The following is a 15337-nucleotide window of genomic DNA, read 5'->3' on the forward strand; positions in this document are numbered from 1 at the left end:
AAGTTGTGTTACTACTGATTTTACGAGATTTCCTTGTCAATCTGTGCCCCATGTGTATCGCTTGGTATTAGGAAAATACATTGAATTCTTGTTGTAAATACCGACGGGACTACAAACCTCGCATTATGCACTTGGTTTAACAGAGCGTCACTTCAACTGAATGTAAAATCTCCAGCTCTCAGTGGAGAAATTTGACCGTAGGTGGCGTAAACGTATTTATGTATCACTGCATTATTTAGCCAGGTGAAAAAGCTAGAAAGGTTTCTTACTGTGACTCCTAACGATGGAGTCACGCCAATTGTACCTTGCGTTGTTACCTGATAATCATGGAATTGCCATTTTCATATTTGTTCCGCCTACACCCTCAAAATATGATGAAAAAACGCTTCCTTGTAACCTGTGTGGGTGTCTTAATGCCCATGAAGAGTACATGCGTAGGTGTTTGGGTTAACGCGACTCGCAAAAATAACACCTGTGTACTTAAGTTAACACACTTCTGCAACCCCTAACGGTTCAAAGTTTGTTTGTGCTCGGACAGGGTACGACTCGGTAGCAATCGCAATCACATCCATGACACCGTTAGATGCTATGTGCATGTTGTAAGATTTACGCGTTTTGTACATGAAATACAAGATTACAGATGCGTCAGTGTCCTTGTTTAATTTCTTAAAAACATGTAGCAAATAAACAGACTAACTAAACGTTAAACTCATTCGCAGAAAGGCGAACTTTCCAAATTTAATGATGCTTTTCGATTTAATGATCCTTTTAGTAAGGAGAAGCATAAACGTCGTGACGAAGACCAGTGGGAATCAGAATCAATACAAAAAGACGAAAGATAATGGAGAATGTTTTTCGAGTCCTTGGTTTATTTATAGACGAACCGCCCCCTTGAGGCCTTGCATTTTATCTATCAGGTCACCTTCCGTCACATTGTATGTTAATTTCTACAAACAGTACAAGCTATAACCCTAGTGGTGTTTCTGTCAATATAGATTGTTTGATATTGTGAATTAACTCGATCTAATGAGGAATCTACGGTCTGAAAGTCGTTACAAAGCTTGAAACATAATATGTCATCGAAAGATGTATGACATTTCAGGGGCGACCAATGAAGCTACTTCGAGAAAAAGTCGACAGAGTTGTTTTATTTGTACGTAATTTTGTTACTCTAATGGAGGGAAATTGAACTTTAGACGCCAAAATAATTGCCCTTCGAAACTGCCCTACTGCTACGATTGGAAAAATCTCTCCCAACCCTTATTTTCGCCTCTTCCCTTACCCAGAGCCAGGAAATCTCCTATTTTCCCTTCCTCCATTACTAATGGCATAACTTTGCCACGCGTTTTCCTCCTTACTCTCGGAAAACTCCGAAAAACATCCAATTCCTTTTGGTTATCTTATTGCACGAACACCTTTGATGGCAGCCCCGTCGTTTTGAATAGTTGCTTGTTAAACTGAAAGAATGAATCGCAATGTTTAGGGTGTATTCTGGTGCATGGGATCAGAACGAATCCTTGTTTATAAGGACAACTTGTATTCTGTGATAGTTAAAGTACGTTCCATAAGTCACGGAAGAAACAAAATTGAATTAATTTGTCAAACAACAACCATATACAAGAACGCAAGACGGAGTTCACTTTGATTTTGGAACCTGTATCAGACCGAAAGTAGAAAGCCGTAATGACATTGAAAGAAATTGAGCCTATTACTTAGTCAATCAGTTTTTATTTATTTATTTATTTATTTATTTATTTATTTATTTATTTATTTCACCAGAATTACAAATGATTCAAAGATACAAAGACAATATACATGAGAAGAAAAGAAAATAATGCAGAAATGATAAAAATACAATATTTGCATCAAAGCAATGAAAATAATAATAATAATAAAATTACACACACAGACACACACACACACACACACACAAACACACACAAAATATGGTTAGGACCAAGAAGGTAGTTCTTCCAGCCTCTGATCCGTGGCCAGGACAACAAATTGACATCACAAATGGAGTGAAACAGTTAGAATAGGTACTAAAGCTAGATAAAGTAGAAATGAAGGAAATGGTAAATCAGTACATATAAAATTGAGATAAAAAGATTCAATAAAAAATCAAATAATCACTCAGTATAAAGAACAATAGACTCTGCTGAGTGAGAAAGCCTTAAGGGCCCGCTTAAAAGATGTTCCAGACCTGCTGTACTTTATGAAAAGCGGGATATCATTCCAGTATTTTGCAATCGAATATATAATTGTTTCTTACACTGCGAGGTCATGGGATATTTTCGGATTTGTGAACTCTACAGAAATGTACAATTCACTTGTCATGAATGGACAGTAGCTGACGGGTAAACATTTCGATATTTTAATTATTTGTTTTAGGGAAAGAACACATTAAAGTATATTGATTGCCAGGATGCAGTGTTTCAAAATACTCTCATCGAGGGCAGTATTTTACTTGTGACATTGAATCCTGGATCGGAGTAGAAGCAAGTCGTGAACATTGAACATCGGACACAACATACAGGCAGGCTGTGAGAGCAATCGAAATTTTGACATGACTTTTTTTGAGTAGAGTGAGAAGCTGTATTTTACAAATCACAAAAAAAAAATACATGCAAATACATCAAAATTTCCAGACAATAGGGACATGTTTCCCATTCCATGAGGGCATGATCTCTGAGTCAAAATATACTCAATTGCAGACTTTGCAAATTCACATTTGGTGTTCATAAGTTATCACATGCACAAGCCAAGTTTGTCGTCTCCGAACAAAAAATACGGGATTTATTCTCTGGTCGTTCTACGTCACGACAACCCGCGTCTATGTCATCAATTTTGGTGCGTCGGACCTTGTTTTTGTCGATCTTCGGTGTGCTCGTAAATATGTATACAAACAACATGGCGACCGATGTTTCTCCCACGATCAAAAGTCATGTAATGTAATCGATATTTTCACAGACTACGACATTACTAATCCGAACATTATAAACACAACAGTGTACCGCCTGTATATTCCGAAGGAATTACGTGAATAATTTGCGGAAACAACGAACTCGAAGCTGGTTGCGTATACCGTGGGTTCCGTACGCATTGCAAACAGGGTCAGGCGCGACGTTTACAGTGTTCGCGCCGTCGAGATTCAGTCGATATTTGTTCCCGAAAAATAGCGTATCTTCGTCTGTGATAAATTTCTAGGACTATGCTATCTTTGAAATAGAGTATAACTTAGCGGGAGGTAGCCTACGTGTAGAGCGAGTTGAACGAACGTGAGCGCTAACGCACACGACGGACGACTGGAAATGATTGACAACTTGTGCACGGCGTACTGATATTTATTCCTAAAGTAGTTCAAAAGTTTAAACGCGGAATCGTCATGGAAAACTTATTTTATTTTGCAAAAAATAACGAATTCTTGGCTTGTGCATGTGATAAGTATATTATTCCCTAATATTTTTCTTCGTTCAGCTCGGAAAATACTCGTGACGTAATGACCGTGTCACCACTCGTCTTCGACTCGTGGTGACACGGTCATTACGTCACTCTTATTTTCCTTCGCTGAACGAAGAAAAATATTAGGGAATAATATCTAATTGTACAGGTAATGGTGACTGTGTCATAGAAGCTGACGTGTCTAAATTATATTTAGATTTGACAGGCGCTACTGGCTGTTTTCCAAATATGTTGCTATTTACACGGTAAACTATTCTAGGGTTATCGCATTTAACAAAATACGAAATGTGCCTTTAGTATGCTTGCAAACCCGCTGGTCTCGTAAATATTACTAGCTGTTTTCTAAATATGTAGCTCATTACACGATACACTATCCTAGGGTTATCGTATATAAAGAAATACGACACGTGCCTTCAGTACGCTTGCAACCCCACTGGTCTCGTAAATACTACAATGAAATCGATATTTCACATTACAGACATTGCTCACAGTTGCCTGTGTGCGGCTAACGCGAAGGAATGAACTGTTGTTAATTGTAAGCACGAAATACTGTATCGAAACAAATGGTAAACACAAGTAAATTAACAGTCTTTCGTTTTATTTGAATGCCACATTCGGTAAGGCCATTTTAAGAAAATTCATTTGCCGTCCTAACCTACTAACCAGCCAGGGAAAAACATACACAGACAAAAACCCCCAATGTATTAACATAAGCTCATTTCTATTTGGTTTCTTTTGGGAAAATAATTTTCTTATTTGCCATACTTTTAGCACCGTGCTTGTTTTCTTAATTTTCCCTGAAAACCTACCAGCAAGCGGACGGCAAACAAAGAATTTTATTTAAAGCGCGTAATAGGTTTTACGTTTTATTATAACATACAGGTAGTTATAATGTATTCACATGTGTAACTTACTCATTATCGGAATTCTAATGCGAGGTTTCATGAAAGAGATTTTCAGTTTTTCAACGTCCGTAATACTTTGAAATACACTGATTATCCTTCAGTGTTTGTTGTTTCAAATGAATACGGTAAATTACCCACTTCAATCTGTAAAAATCGTTTCGGTCGTGCATTGTTTCAAGTTGCAACTTGAAGTTGACGTAAGAGTTCCAGAAACTTTTAAGATTATATTCGCGAGAGAAACACTATTGGGGCGATCCATTCGAAATATGGCAGGATATATTGTCAAACTGAAAGTACATGAAAGTGTGTTGCACTTGACCGACACACATTGTATTTGTGTACACTGACACTTGACCGTCAATATAAATTAATGGTATTTCTTTGAAAAGTGTCTATTTTTTATATTATTCGTTGAAATGTGTCCATAACCCAATGATTCTACGCTACCCTACACTCTTATCATTTGGTCTGACCTTCGAGCCCCGGGACTTTCCCGAAACGTGCTACAGCATCATAGCACTTTAATAGCAAGCTGACCAAATGTGGTTGCTCTTTGTGCTGTGCTTGGTTGGCCGTGAGACTTGTTTTTCTGCACGGCGGTAATGGAATTGTAAGGACTGGCAGCACCGACGGTTTTGCACAATGGATGACGTGTCAACGATACACGGGGATCGTAGCACAGCAAGCTTCGGTCTCAGTAGTGTAACGGTGAGGCAGGACAGCGAATACCGCGAGAAAAGTACGGAGAAGACCCACTGTGCATTTCAACCAACCATTATAGTTATCATCGCAGTGCAGGCTGTCGTTATACTGTTTGTTTACCCAATCATTATAGCCATAGTTGCACTGAGCTTTCAAAATGAAATCACAATGCTTGAAATGTCGGTACAGCACCTGAAGGACCAACAATATCAGCAGCAGCCTTCGGCGGGCGGCAACGTCGGGCACGTGCAAGGTTCGGACAGGCTCCCGGACGCTTTTAGCGACGACCATCCCGACCCAGGCAACAGCGATGACCATGACATGGGGTTGCTAAGCTGTTGCAGTGCAGATTCTGAAACTCTGAGAGAGGTGAGAAATCGAAAGAAGAATGCTATCGTTCACGTGCGAGGAAACCCAGAAATGATACAATTTCATGAAAATCTGATAAATACACCATCATTATCAAGTCTATTTTTGTAAAAATATTGATTAAAAATAAAGAAGGTAGCGTAGGACAGGCTTTTGAACCCTAATAAGTTCCTTACCAACAAAGAAAGATAGTTTTATTATTTTGTTGGGAATCGGATCTAAAACACTGATTGATACCAGCAGTTTGAGTCAATAGTTTTCACGAAATACCAAATGAATTTTGATATGTTTTATAGTGCAGCGAGGAAAGTTCATCTAGATTTCGTAGAATCGTTCAATCATGAAACTTTTCGGGTCATTTGTTGAGGCTTGTCTAACCTTAAAACAAAAGAAATGGTTTTCAATATTTATTTACTCATTTTGACAACTTCCTTGTAACCAGTGCGATTACACTGTAAGTTCGTTATTTGCTCGCTCTAGACCGCATACCCTAGAAGAGTACGTAATCACGATGTAGAAGATTTATCAGTAGTCTATGTTTCCAACCCTTAACAGTATTGTTTCGATGCGTGGGCGAGAATATATCGCCAGGCGCCGACACAGCTTTTGGACTGTCCCAATCTAAAAATATCAGTGTCCTTATGGAAAAAGGAGGTCACTGGTCACTTAAGTGGCCGATCGTTAGTTGTTGACGCAGCTTGGTCAACAATTGGAAAGTACATTGCACAGTAGAAATTGCTCAAACAACTATTCACAGCCTTGCTGATTTTTCAAAAAAAAGTATTGACATGATGTGATATAATACGCTCTGTCAACTCAAAAACAAATCTTTGAATGCAAAAACATTGCTTGTCTTCATTCAGACTACCCCTCCAATGCCAATGGTCCATTCCTAACAAACAGGCAAACCTCCGGGGTCGTGACACGCGTAGCATTGATATACTGTCAGTGTATTGTTCGCTGAAGTGTTTACCAGTTTCGACGAACTATACATGCTACCGGGAACTTGAAGAAGAATTTCGGCGAAAATGTCTGCAGTCCCTGGCAAATCAAGTATTATTGCCCTCTAGGACCTGCTCATCAGAGTGCAGACTGAGATACTATAATTTTACCCGCACTTTCGAGGTGTGGTCTTTTCTGGTCATTCTGAATTATTGTATAGTGCACGAGCCGAGGTATATCATGAATACTAGCTATTGATAATGATTCATTATCTCCTTATTTGCATACTTAAGCAATACGCGCTACGACCATAAGATATTCCCAATGACGATGATATTCATTCTATTTTTTTCAAAAATCAACATTGCAGTATACGAAGGGTCAGTACTATGGCTTAAACAATCTGCACGTAGTGTGCTATCCCACCTGCCAAACGCTGGTGTTTTCTTTTTCGAAGGAGCTGTTAGCCTATCCATGCCAAAAATTGTGTTCGAGTGTTGGAACAATACGAAAAATTACTGTTCTGGTAATAAGGTCACCGTTTGCTCGTTACGAGTTATTGGCGTGGGATTAAAGTTCAAACCGCACAACATCGACGACACTTCAAATGACGTACGGTCCCTCTTGTTGCCATAGCACTCTGTTTCTCCTAACCTAACCTGTCCTGGTTCTCCAAGGGCCATTCCTGCCTGAAAAAAGCCACGTCAACATGGTCCATGACACCGGTCATCTCTGTCGAGAAGAAAGGAATGTTACTTAAATTTTGTGATATTGATTTTCAAATCGTTACTGCTTGCCATGGAGTCATGACTAGATACTGTATTCTTACATAATAAAATCTAAAATGTGATTTTTTTCTTGACTCAAGCTAATCACCAAGGTAACTGAAGAGGAGTTGCGCGCAGTGAGGAACAGAAGAATTGGTAGGTAATGTTTCTTGTAAAAAATTAGATTGAGATTTCTACGCATTAACTGATGTGGTGTGAACTTCAAGCCGACCTTTCATCTGTGTGGGTATTTTGGTCAAAGATCTTAGATGATGTAGTTTGAGTGAACACGCATTGTTTTGCTTCCTGGTCACGTGACACGGTGTACAATCGGATGACAACTCTCTAGCCAATCCATGAACTGTCTAAATGCAGTGAGATAACTTGACGAAAGGTCAATTACTCATTCAAAGTTCTCCATGATAATTCTCAATCCGACATCCACACGTACTCCATCCATGTCCTATCGTTATCGCGTCTTAATCCGAAAGTGATGTTTAATTAACGCGCGATTCTGGTGTTATTTGGACGAACAGACACGTTCGTTAGTGAAAGATTTGCGATTAGCTGAATTCGCGCATGCGCAGAGGTCATTTTCAAGCTCAACCCGGTGTCAGTTACCAAAACTGCTAACCGGGTGGGTAACAGGTTTTCAAAATGTCGCCGTCTATTATCTCTTTGCAAGTAAGAGCGCCAAAATGCAATCACCACAGATATTTGAATTAGATGGGTTACAATGTATGTTTTAACAATAGTTCATCGTCATGGCAATACTATTTTGTTTTATTTTGAAATCTTTACAATTATTGAATAGGTTATGTCTCCGAAAGAGCGGTTGAGCGAATGGTTCAAAATTACTTGAACAAGAACCGAACGGTGATCTCTCCCGCGGGACCCGATTCATTCACGCCGTCGATCACACCTATTGCAGTGCACGTTGTCGGACATCACGAAGGATTTACGAAGAGTAAGTTTTACTACTTGTAAGAAGAAATGGTTTAAAGCGGAAGATGTTCAGACGTCTTGGCAAAATTCCCATCTCATTGAATTGCCTACACCATCTTAAAGTTTTAACGCTAACTTACGATACTTTGTTCGCCATTCGGTTGAAGACTCTTTGGTTTCGTCATTCAGCTGACAAAAAGTGAAATAAATGCAAAATCTGTGCTTTTCTCATTGCTTCCGAGGTTAATACCACAATAAAAACACGGCGCACCACAGATGCCACATTTTTTCTGCGCATATCACAAAACACCCCGTGCGCCTGTGGCCACCTCTATGCTTTGGGGTTAATGTTTCAAAAATCAGAGTTTTGAATATTAGCTTTCATCATGTCGACAAACGTGACATGTAATAAGAATATACACAACCAATTTACGGAAGAGCATTCTGTGGTGAAAATAGCTAAAACTCTCCCAAATTGGAATTCCTTTGCCTTTTATGACTTTTTCTCACTGAGCGTTTTTCAATATCGCGCTGGTCATGAACGTTTTTCTCTGCCGGTGTCCTTCTTGCACACAGTATCCTCAAAGAATAAGATTGGAACCGATGCATTATTATTGTCGTCATGTTCTAATAATGACGTATTGTTAAACTTCTTCCTTAGATAGACCAATACACGATCAAGCAAAAATGTTCAAAGTTGGCCCATGGGAATACAACAACGGTCCAGCGATAAAACTGAACGTCGACGTGGATTTCCATCATTTGATGGTCCCCGAAAACGGCGTCTACCATGTCTACTCCCAGGTATGTAATAGAAAATGACGCAGAGTCCGTGGAAGAAGAGTAATTTGAGAAGCCAAGTTGATGGTTTTCTTGTTGCTTGCACTTGTCTCGCTTTTCCACTGACTGTGATGATAGAGAACGCACGGTCTCTGTCATACCGCAGTCCTTGTTGACGGACTCTGATCATACAGAGGAGATGATACTATAGTCCTTGGCACAGACGCTGAAAATTTTAGTTTATCACTAGTGTTGTGCGAGACATCGTGCGTTTGGAATATGTTACACGAGACTTCACACGACAACCACACCATTTAAGTAGTTAAGTCTACTTTCAGAAATACTGCATAGGTGGAGTTCAAGGAACATTGATTAAAATCTTAAATTTTAGATTTTCTTCAAATCTTAAGACACTTCCAGTCTCCATTGTAAGAAAGCTGCAGTCTCCAATCAATAATCCTGTAGGATAAAAAGCACAATAAACATTTATGAATATGGTAGATTTCTTAACTATATATATATATATATATATATATATATATATATATATATATATATATATATATATTATAATATATATATATATTATATAGATTTCTTAACTATATTTGTGTGTGTGTGTGTGTGTGTGTGTGTGTGTGTGTACATATGCCTTTTGTTAAAAAGTGAATTTAAATGAAATGAAAATCAACAGCAAACTATAAAAATGATACACGATGTGTGTTTTTTTTAATATGAGTTGTTGATGTTGCTGCTAATGATGACCTACCGGCACGATTCATACCAATCGTGAATTATCTTTTTGCAATGAAAGTCACGAACTGCCAAAAAACTAATCTAACAATGATTAAATTTTGTCTAGCTGTGAACATCCATCAGAATAATAATTCACTTGAAAATTAATGTTAAAATTGCGTCCCTGAAAACATACTTCGTCTTTGCGTGTCAAGATAACATTTTCAGACCCCGCGGACACCTAATGAATGTTAAGTCTCCTATACCAACCCCAGCAAAGTATCCGCTAAATACCCCTACACAACATCTCTACTCAATAGTCTTGCCAGCTACCAATTGTTTTACCAGCTATTTGTCAACAGCCTCGGAACACTTTGCCTCAAAACTGAGAAATGTGTTTATCTCTTTCACAGAGACCCACATTGTCTATTGAAAACAATGTCGTTCATCAAAGCACGGTGTTGACAGGAAATGAGGGCGAACTGAACGACGAAAACAACAGCTGTGTTGCATATTTTACCGAGTTCCCGAAATTCTGCACTTTGCAGGCATTTATCATTTAATGTGTCGTACCAACCAGCAACACCCGCTGTGATCCCGTCCTGTAATTACCAGCCAACTCGATATGCTACCTATCACGTGATACAAGAATGCTCGCACGTACATATGTTGTCATGATAATAGAGTTCTTGTTATTTGATAATTCAGGTCTACTTCTGTGATGAAAGATCGTCGGGGGAAAGACAAAATGAGACTATTAACGAGTTTCTACATTTCACAGTGCTCGGTACGTATGAATTTCTTGCTCTTCTGTCCGAGGTAGATCCATAGAAGTTTAGGCAAAGGCTCATGGTCTATGACTGTCCTGTAAAACAATAGATGTATATTTCTTTCTGGCTGACGTTTGACATGACCACAGCAATATCAGATTTATTTTATTTAAACAAATACTCATGTTTGTATAACCATTTCTGTGTTGCATTGTCTTTTGTGCATCCGCTTTCGTGTTTACGCACTCAGCTGTGAGACAAGTGTCGTAGGCGTTATCAATCAAATGTAGATATGCCGGCATACACGTACACAGGTAGCTGTTATGTTATTAGTATGTTATTTTATCTAATATGATGTTACGATGATGCACGGACAAAGAACTGTAATACACGTTTCAGTTTGTTGAACAACTTTGCAGTTGTATGTCTGATAACGATACGTACATTATATACGGAGAGGGTCTGGTTAATTAGTCAGAACGCCTTCAGATTTCAGACTGCCGTTCTTGTGCAGCTCTCTCGATCTTTCTGTTTTGCCATCAGTATCAGTCTGTCTGTAAGTTTCTCTGTAGACAGACAGACAGACAGACAGACAGACAGACAGACAGACAGTCTGTCTGTCTGCCACCTGCGTTTACGCTGACGCCCAGTCCTCATGTTTCTGACAGAGCCTTGTGGTCACTTTCTTTCTGTCCGAGTCGATATATACTTCAAAACTCACTTGTAATATATGTTCATCCTTTATTAAAATTTTCGCAAGCGATCCGAAATTTGTTACTTCTCAGGGTACTCGTCCAAGGTTTTTGTTATACACTTAAGTGCAATCTCCCATGCTTTATCTACCAAACAGATAGTACTGGCTACTCGAGCTTACACATGGACCTGATGAAGAGCGGCCGTTCCAAGATTGGCGGAGACGAAAATGGCTACTACTTCAGCAGCTATCACTCAGGTTTGTTTGAATTGAGAAAGCACGACAAAATCTACATGAAGGTTCACCTTCAACACGAGAAGATCATAGTCAGCAGAGATCACGAGGCGACCTTCATGGGAATGTACCGCATTGGCGATTCGTACTAATATGAAAAGAAACCGAAAATAACATTGTTTTCGTTTTGATTTCTCTTTTCCAAATACAATTTTACGATTACCGTCCCGGTATCAGAAAACCGGCCAACTGGTTGGCTCCCCTTGTATCCAATCAAGGGTTGAACTCCCCCGAAATCTACCTGTCATGCTAAGAGCTATTTTCTCATCGATATACCGAGAAAGTTTTGTGTATGTCGACTTTCTTGAGAGACATTATTGCTGACACTATGAAAACTGGTGAAGCAGGAATTCTCAGAAAGAAGAAGGTAAAATATCACCAAGAAGTTCTCCTGCAGAAAGGGAGATTTGGTTCAAAATATGATATTTCTTTTATGTAAATATATCACAGACTTGAACCAAGTCTACCAGGCAGAGGGGAAAACTACACGACAGTGTAGAATTTCAAGCAGAAATCGCGGGTATGTGGAAAATCGTACACGCGTCGGACTAATGGAACCAAGTTGTACATCGACATGAATTGTCTACAAATACTTCACAGTTGTGATTTGATATTTTGTGCTTTTATCAAACGCATTGTCCCGAACTAATATAGGTATGGTGACGATATGCTAAGAAATGTAAATCTAACAATAGTCCAAGATTGTTAGTCATACTAATTTGTCAGATTTATTTTTCTACATTTTGATAAAGTATTAAACAAGAAATTTATTAAGATCTCAGACGGTGGTTGTCTGAGTTTTGTAAGTCTGTACAAATCGCACATTTAAAATTATACAGAGACAAAGTTTAAACGAGAACGTTAAACAGAGCAGTTATAATAAGTAATTTCAGGAAAGCGTCTCTGAGACACGTATTCGGGCGTTCAAACTTCTTTTATTCTATACTGATCTACCGCTTGTGGGGTTTCATTTTAAAATCATTCGTGTACAAAAAGGTTTAACTGTCTAGTTTTTCGATAATGGAAAATTGTAGTTTTCTCCATAGAGTTAACACAGGGATGGCGGCTATTTTGAATTTTAAATATTGGTAAATCTTGGGTAATTTGCTTGTCTAGTACTAAAATTTTGCACGGTGATCGCGAATTTTTATTCTTGAGTTTGAAAGAGATTAGAATAGTTGAAAGATTCTTTGCGGAAAGTTTGAGCGAAAGTTTGTCTTTCACTTTCGAGGCACATACTACCTTGATTAAATTCCTTAGACAAATTTGAAAAACTCAGAGAGGTTAAGCACACTCTGTGAAAAAACAATGCATAATACACTGTAATCTCTTTACGCTCAAAATGAGATCAACAAATCGAAAGCCGTCCTTGATTAACATTATACTTCCAAAATGAAACAAAATACTCTTCATCGTGTTTCTTCCTTAAAAGATAGTTTGCATGCCTATAGTAACAGCGTAGAAATGTCCTGTAAATAACTTGGTTGTGAGTGTCGGCTTAATTATCTGAAATGCAATTTTCTTGATCCAGAGCCTCACCGACCGAACACCTTTGCACCATTTTTGTGAGCACCTGTTGAAAACATGGCTGCCCCTGAGTGTGAGTGTTTGCGCATGTGCAGTCGGGATAAGTGTTACGTCACAGCTACCTTGATTGGGGCTTCAAATTCGATTCCATTCATTATCTTCCTTATCATTCGGTTGGTTAGAAAGACCTTGTTTTGCATTATTCATTAAGAAAAATTATTTTAAATTAACCACGATGCTGTCGTGTTATGGTGGATACCAATATGATGCTGATAAACATTTACCACTGAAGTGAATATGAACTCTTTATATGACGTCTGTATGTGTTTTGTCCCTGCCTTGCATCATTTTTTAACAATATTCTGTACAGGAATCATATTTCTTTCTAATTTTCTTGTCATCATACTTATCACATAAATATGTACATAACACGTTGTTTCGACGTACGAGTTCTCCGATAGAAACTACCAGGTGTGCTGGTGCGTACCCCTACCCCTGCCTATTCAAGATATCACGATAAGATCAACATTTTTGAACACATAAAGTTTTTCTTCGAAATTTTATTTTTTGTATAAGAGGAAAGATTCAATAAACATTACGCTATTTACAATACTGAGAATCTTCGCAATTTTCATTTCCGAATCCTGATAACATGTGCTCTTTTTTGCAAAAGCAAGGTCCAGATGAACGAAATGACAGTGCGTAGACTGATAAGTTTAAATGTTCGGTTATTTAGCTTGAGAGGCATCGCGAGGCCGGTTACACAACGACTCAATCCAGATACACAGTGGGCAGATTTGGACGTGATCTTCTATGCTATAATTGGCCAGATGTAGTGAGAGAAATTAACCTCTAAAGGCCTTAAACACACGTCATAGTTTCTGTCATTGCATCGTGTTGAGAATTACAATTGAAACCGGATGAATTCATCAGCAGTGATATCCAAGCTTCTCTTGCCCCCTGATCAGTCCATGACTTCCTTTAAACTGGTGGAAAAGTCTGATAATAACCATTGACATTAAATATGCCAGCGCGGGCCGGTCACCCGACTGCCTTGAGTGGGAACATCACAACCTCATTTTGAAAGAACGCAGCACGACTGCACAGAGCATCGAAATTACACATCAAAATTATAAGCATTTTGCTTACACCATAAGGAAAAGATATGGCTCATTAAATAGGAATCACTTCGTATCCATCATAGTGAAGTGTTTGCAGTTTTCAATCTTACAGCTTCTGTAAGCCTATTTTGATTAAAATTCTTGTTTTTGTACCTCACGGGACAATGTAATTGTATCCTGCTCAGGCTGAAGAGACACTTAGGTGTACATGTCTGTGAACTCGTACTCCGACAAACAAAATATGTTTTTTGAACAACAGTTTCTCAACCAGTATCTACGGAAGCGTATTCGTGCCATTTTTTGTAAGAAAAAAAAATTAAAAATCTCGTAATTACGAGTTTTTGATTCTCGTAATTACGAGTTTTTGATTCTCGTAATTACGAGTTTTTGATTCTCGTAATTACGAGTTTTCAATTCTCGTAATTACGAGAATTAAAATCTCGTAATTACGAGTTTTTATTCTCGTAATTACGAGTTTTTGATTCTCGACACTATAAGCCCTGATTCTCTTAGTTATCAGACAATCCTTAATAGCTCAGTCCTTATATAGTTTTGAGCTTTTATTTCTCATACATATTGTTGGTTATTGTTCAACGAGAATATGGTGTTTTCAATATGGTGTTTTCAATATGGTATTATCTTGATTTATAAGGTTAGTAAGCAATTATAATACACTCGTAGATGAATAAATAAATGAATGAAGTTTGGACTGTTACATGGCTACAATTGTAGATATTCAGTATGTTGTCCATTAGATCAAAAGTCAAGCATAATAGCGTGTAGATTTTGTCTGGCTGGATAAACATTCTTTTTAGGGTGAAATATCAATAGTATGACATTATGCAAATATTTCACATCTGTCAACACCTTTATTAGAGTCTCACAACCTGATAAACACCCCTCCCCGCCTCAGGATATAATCCCCGAACTCCGAATACCTGCCGATGTGATGTTATTTTTTTTACATCCAGCATAGATTGGCAGTTGCCATCATGTTGGGTTTGCACTAGAAATTATGACAAACAACTGACATCTTCTGACACCCCTTCATGTGTGAAAAAGACATTATCCAAAACAGCAGTGAATGAGGAAGTCGGACAGATTTCCAAACTTTCAGATTAGTATTATTTGCTAACAAAGATTTACACAATCAAAGTTTGTATGGATACAGATAAAGTAAGAAAGTTTAACAATCCGTGTCTTTGCATTGCTTCTTCCTAATGTAAAAGAATAGTACACAAACATTGATTATGATCAAGATGAATGACCGAATTGAAGTGCAACTCATTTCAAGAACCCAGAAATGATTGAAAATGGCAAATAA

At 38.2% G+C, this 15337-nt stretch overlaps 1 protein-coding gene across 2 annotated transcripts; it reads left to right on the forward strand.

The window, feature by feature from the left end:
* Nucleotides 1–4851: 4851 nt before the first annotated feature.
* On the forward strand, nucleotides 4852–13504 carry LOC139135477 (tumor necrosis factor ligand superfamily member 10-like). Of its 2 annotated transcripts, none has more exons than XM_070702870.1 (6): nucleotides 4852–5438; nucleotides 7249–7303; nucleotides 7962–8114; nucleotides 8754–8896; nucleotides 10316–10394; nucleotides 11228–13504. In XM_070702870.1, exons 1-6 carry the CDS (start codon nucleotides 5010–5012, stop codon nucleotides 11455–11457), a joined length of 1089 nt encoding a protein of 362 aa, XP_070558971.1. In that variant the 5' UTR covers nucleotides 4852–5009; the 3' UTR covers nucleotides 11458–13504. The 2 variants fall into 2 exon arrangements, with proteins under 2 accessions (XP_070558971.1, XP_070558980.1); XM_070702879.1 differs by lacking the exon at nucleotides 4852–5438 and adding an exon at nucleotides 6197–6563.
* Nucleotides 13505–15337: the final 1833 nt, after the last annotated feature.

This window comes from Ptychodera flava, chromosome 1 (genome assembly GCF_041260155.1).
Source record: "Ptychodera flava strain L36383 chromosome 1, AS_Pfla_20210202, whole genome shotgun sequence".
NCBI classification, from domain to species: domain Eukaryota; kingdom Metazoa; phylum Hemichordata; class Enteropneusta; family Ptychoderidae; genus Ptychodera; species Ptychodera flava.

Excerpts from the sequence above, each read along its gene's own strand:
- LOC139135477 (XM_070702870.1), top strand. The coding sequence starts at position 5,010 with ATGGATGACGTGTCAACGATACACGGGGATCGTAGCACAGCAAGCTTC. Across the intron at positions 7,304-7,961 it reads AGTGAGGAACAGAAGAATTG|GTTATGTCTCCGAAAGAGCG; the intron begins GTAGGTAATGTT and ends ATTATTGAATAG. Across the intron at positions 8,897-10,315 it reads TCTACCATGTCTACTCCCAG|GTCTACTTCTGTGATGAAAG; the intron begins GTATGTAATAGA and ends TTGATAATTCAG.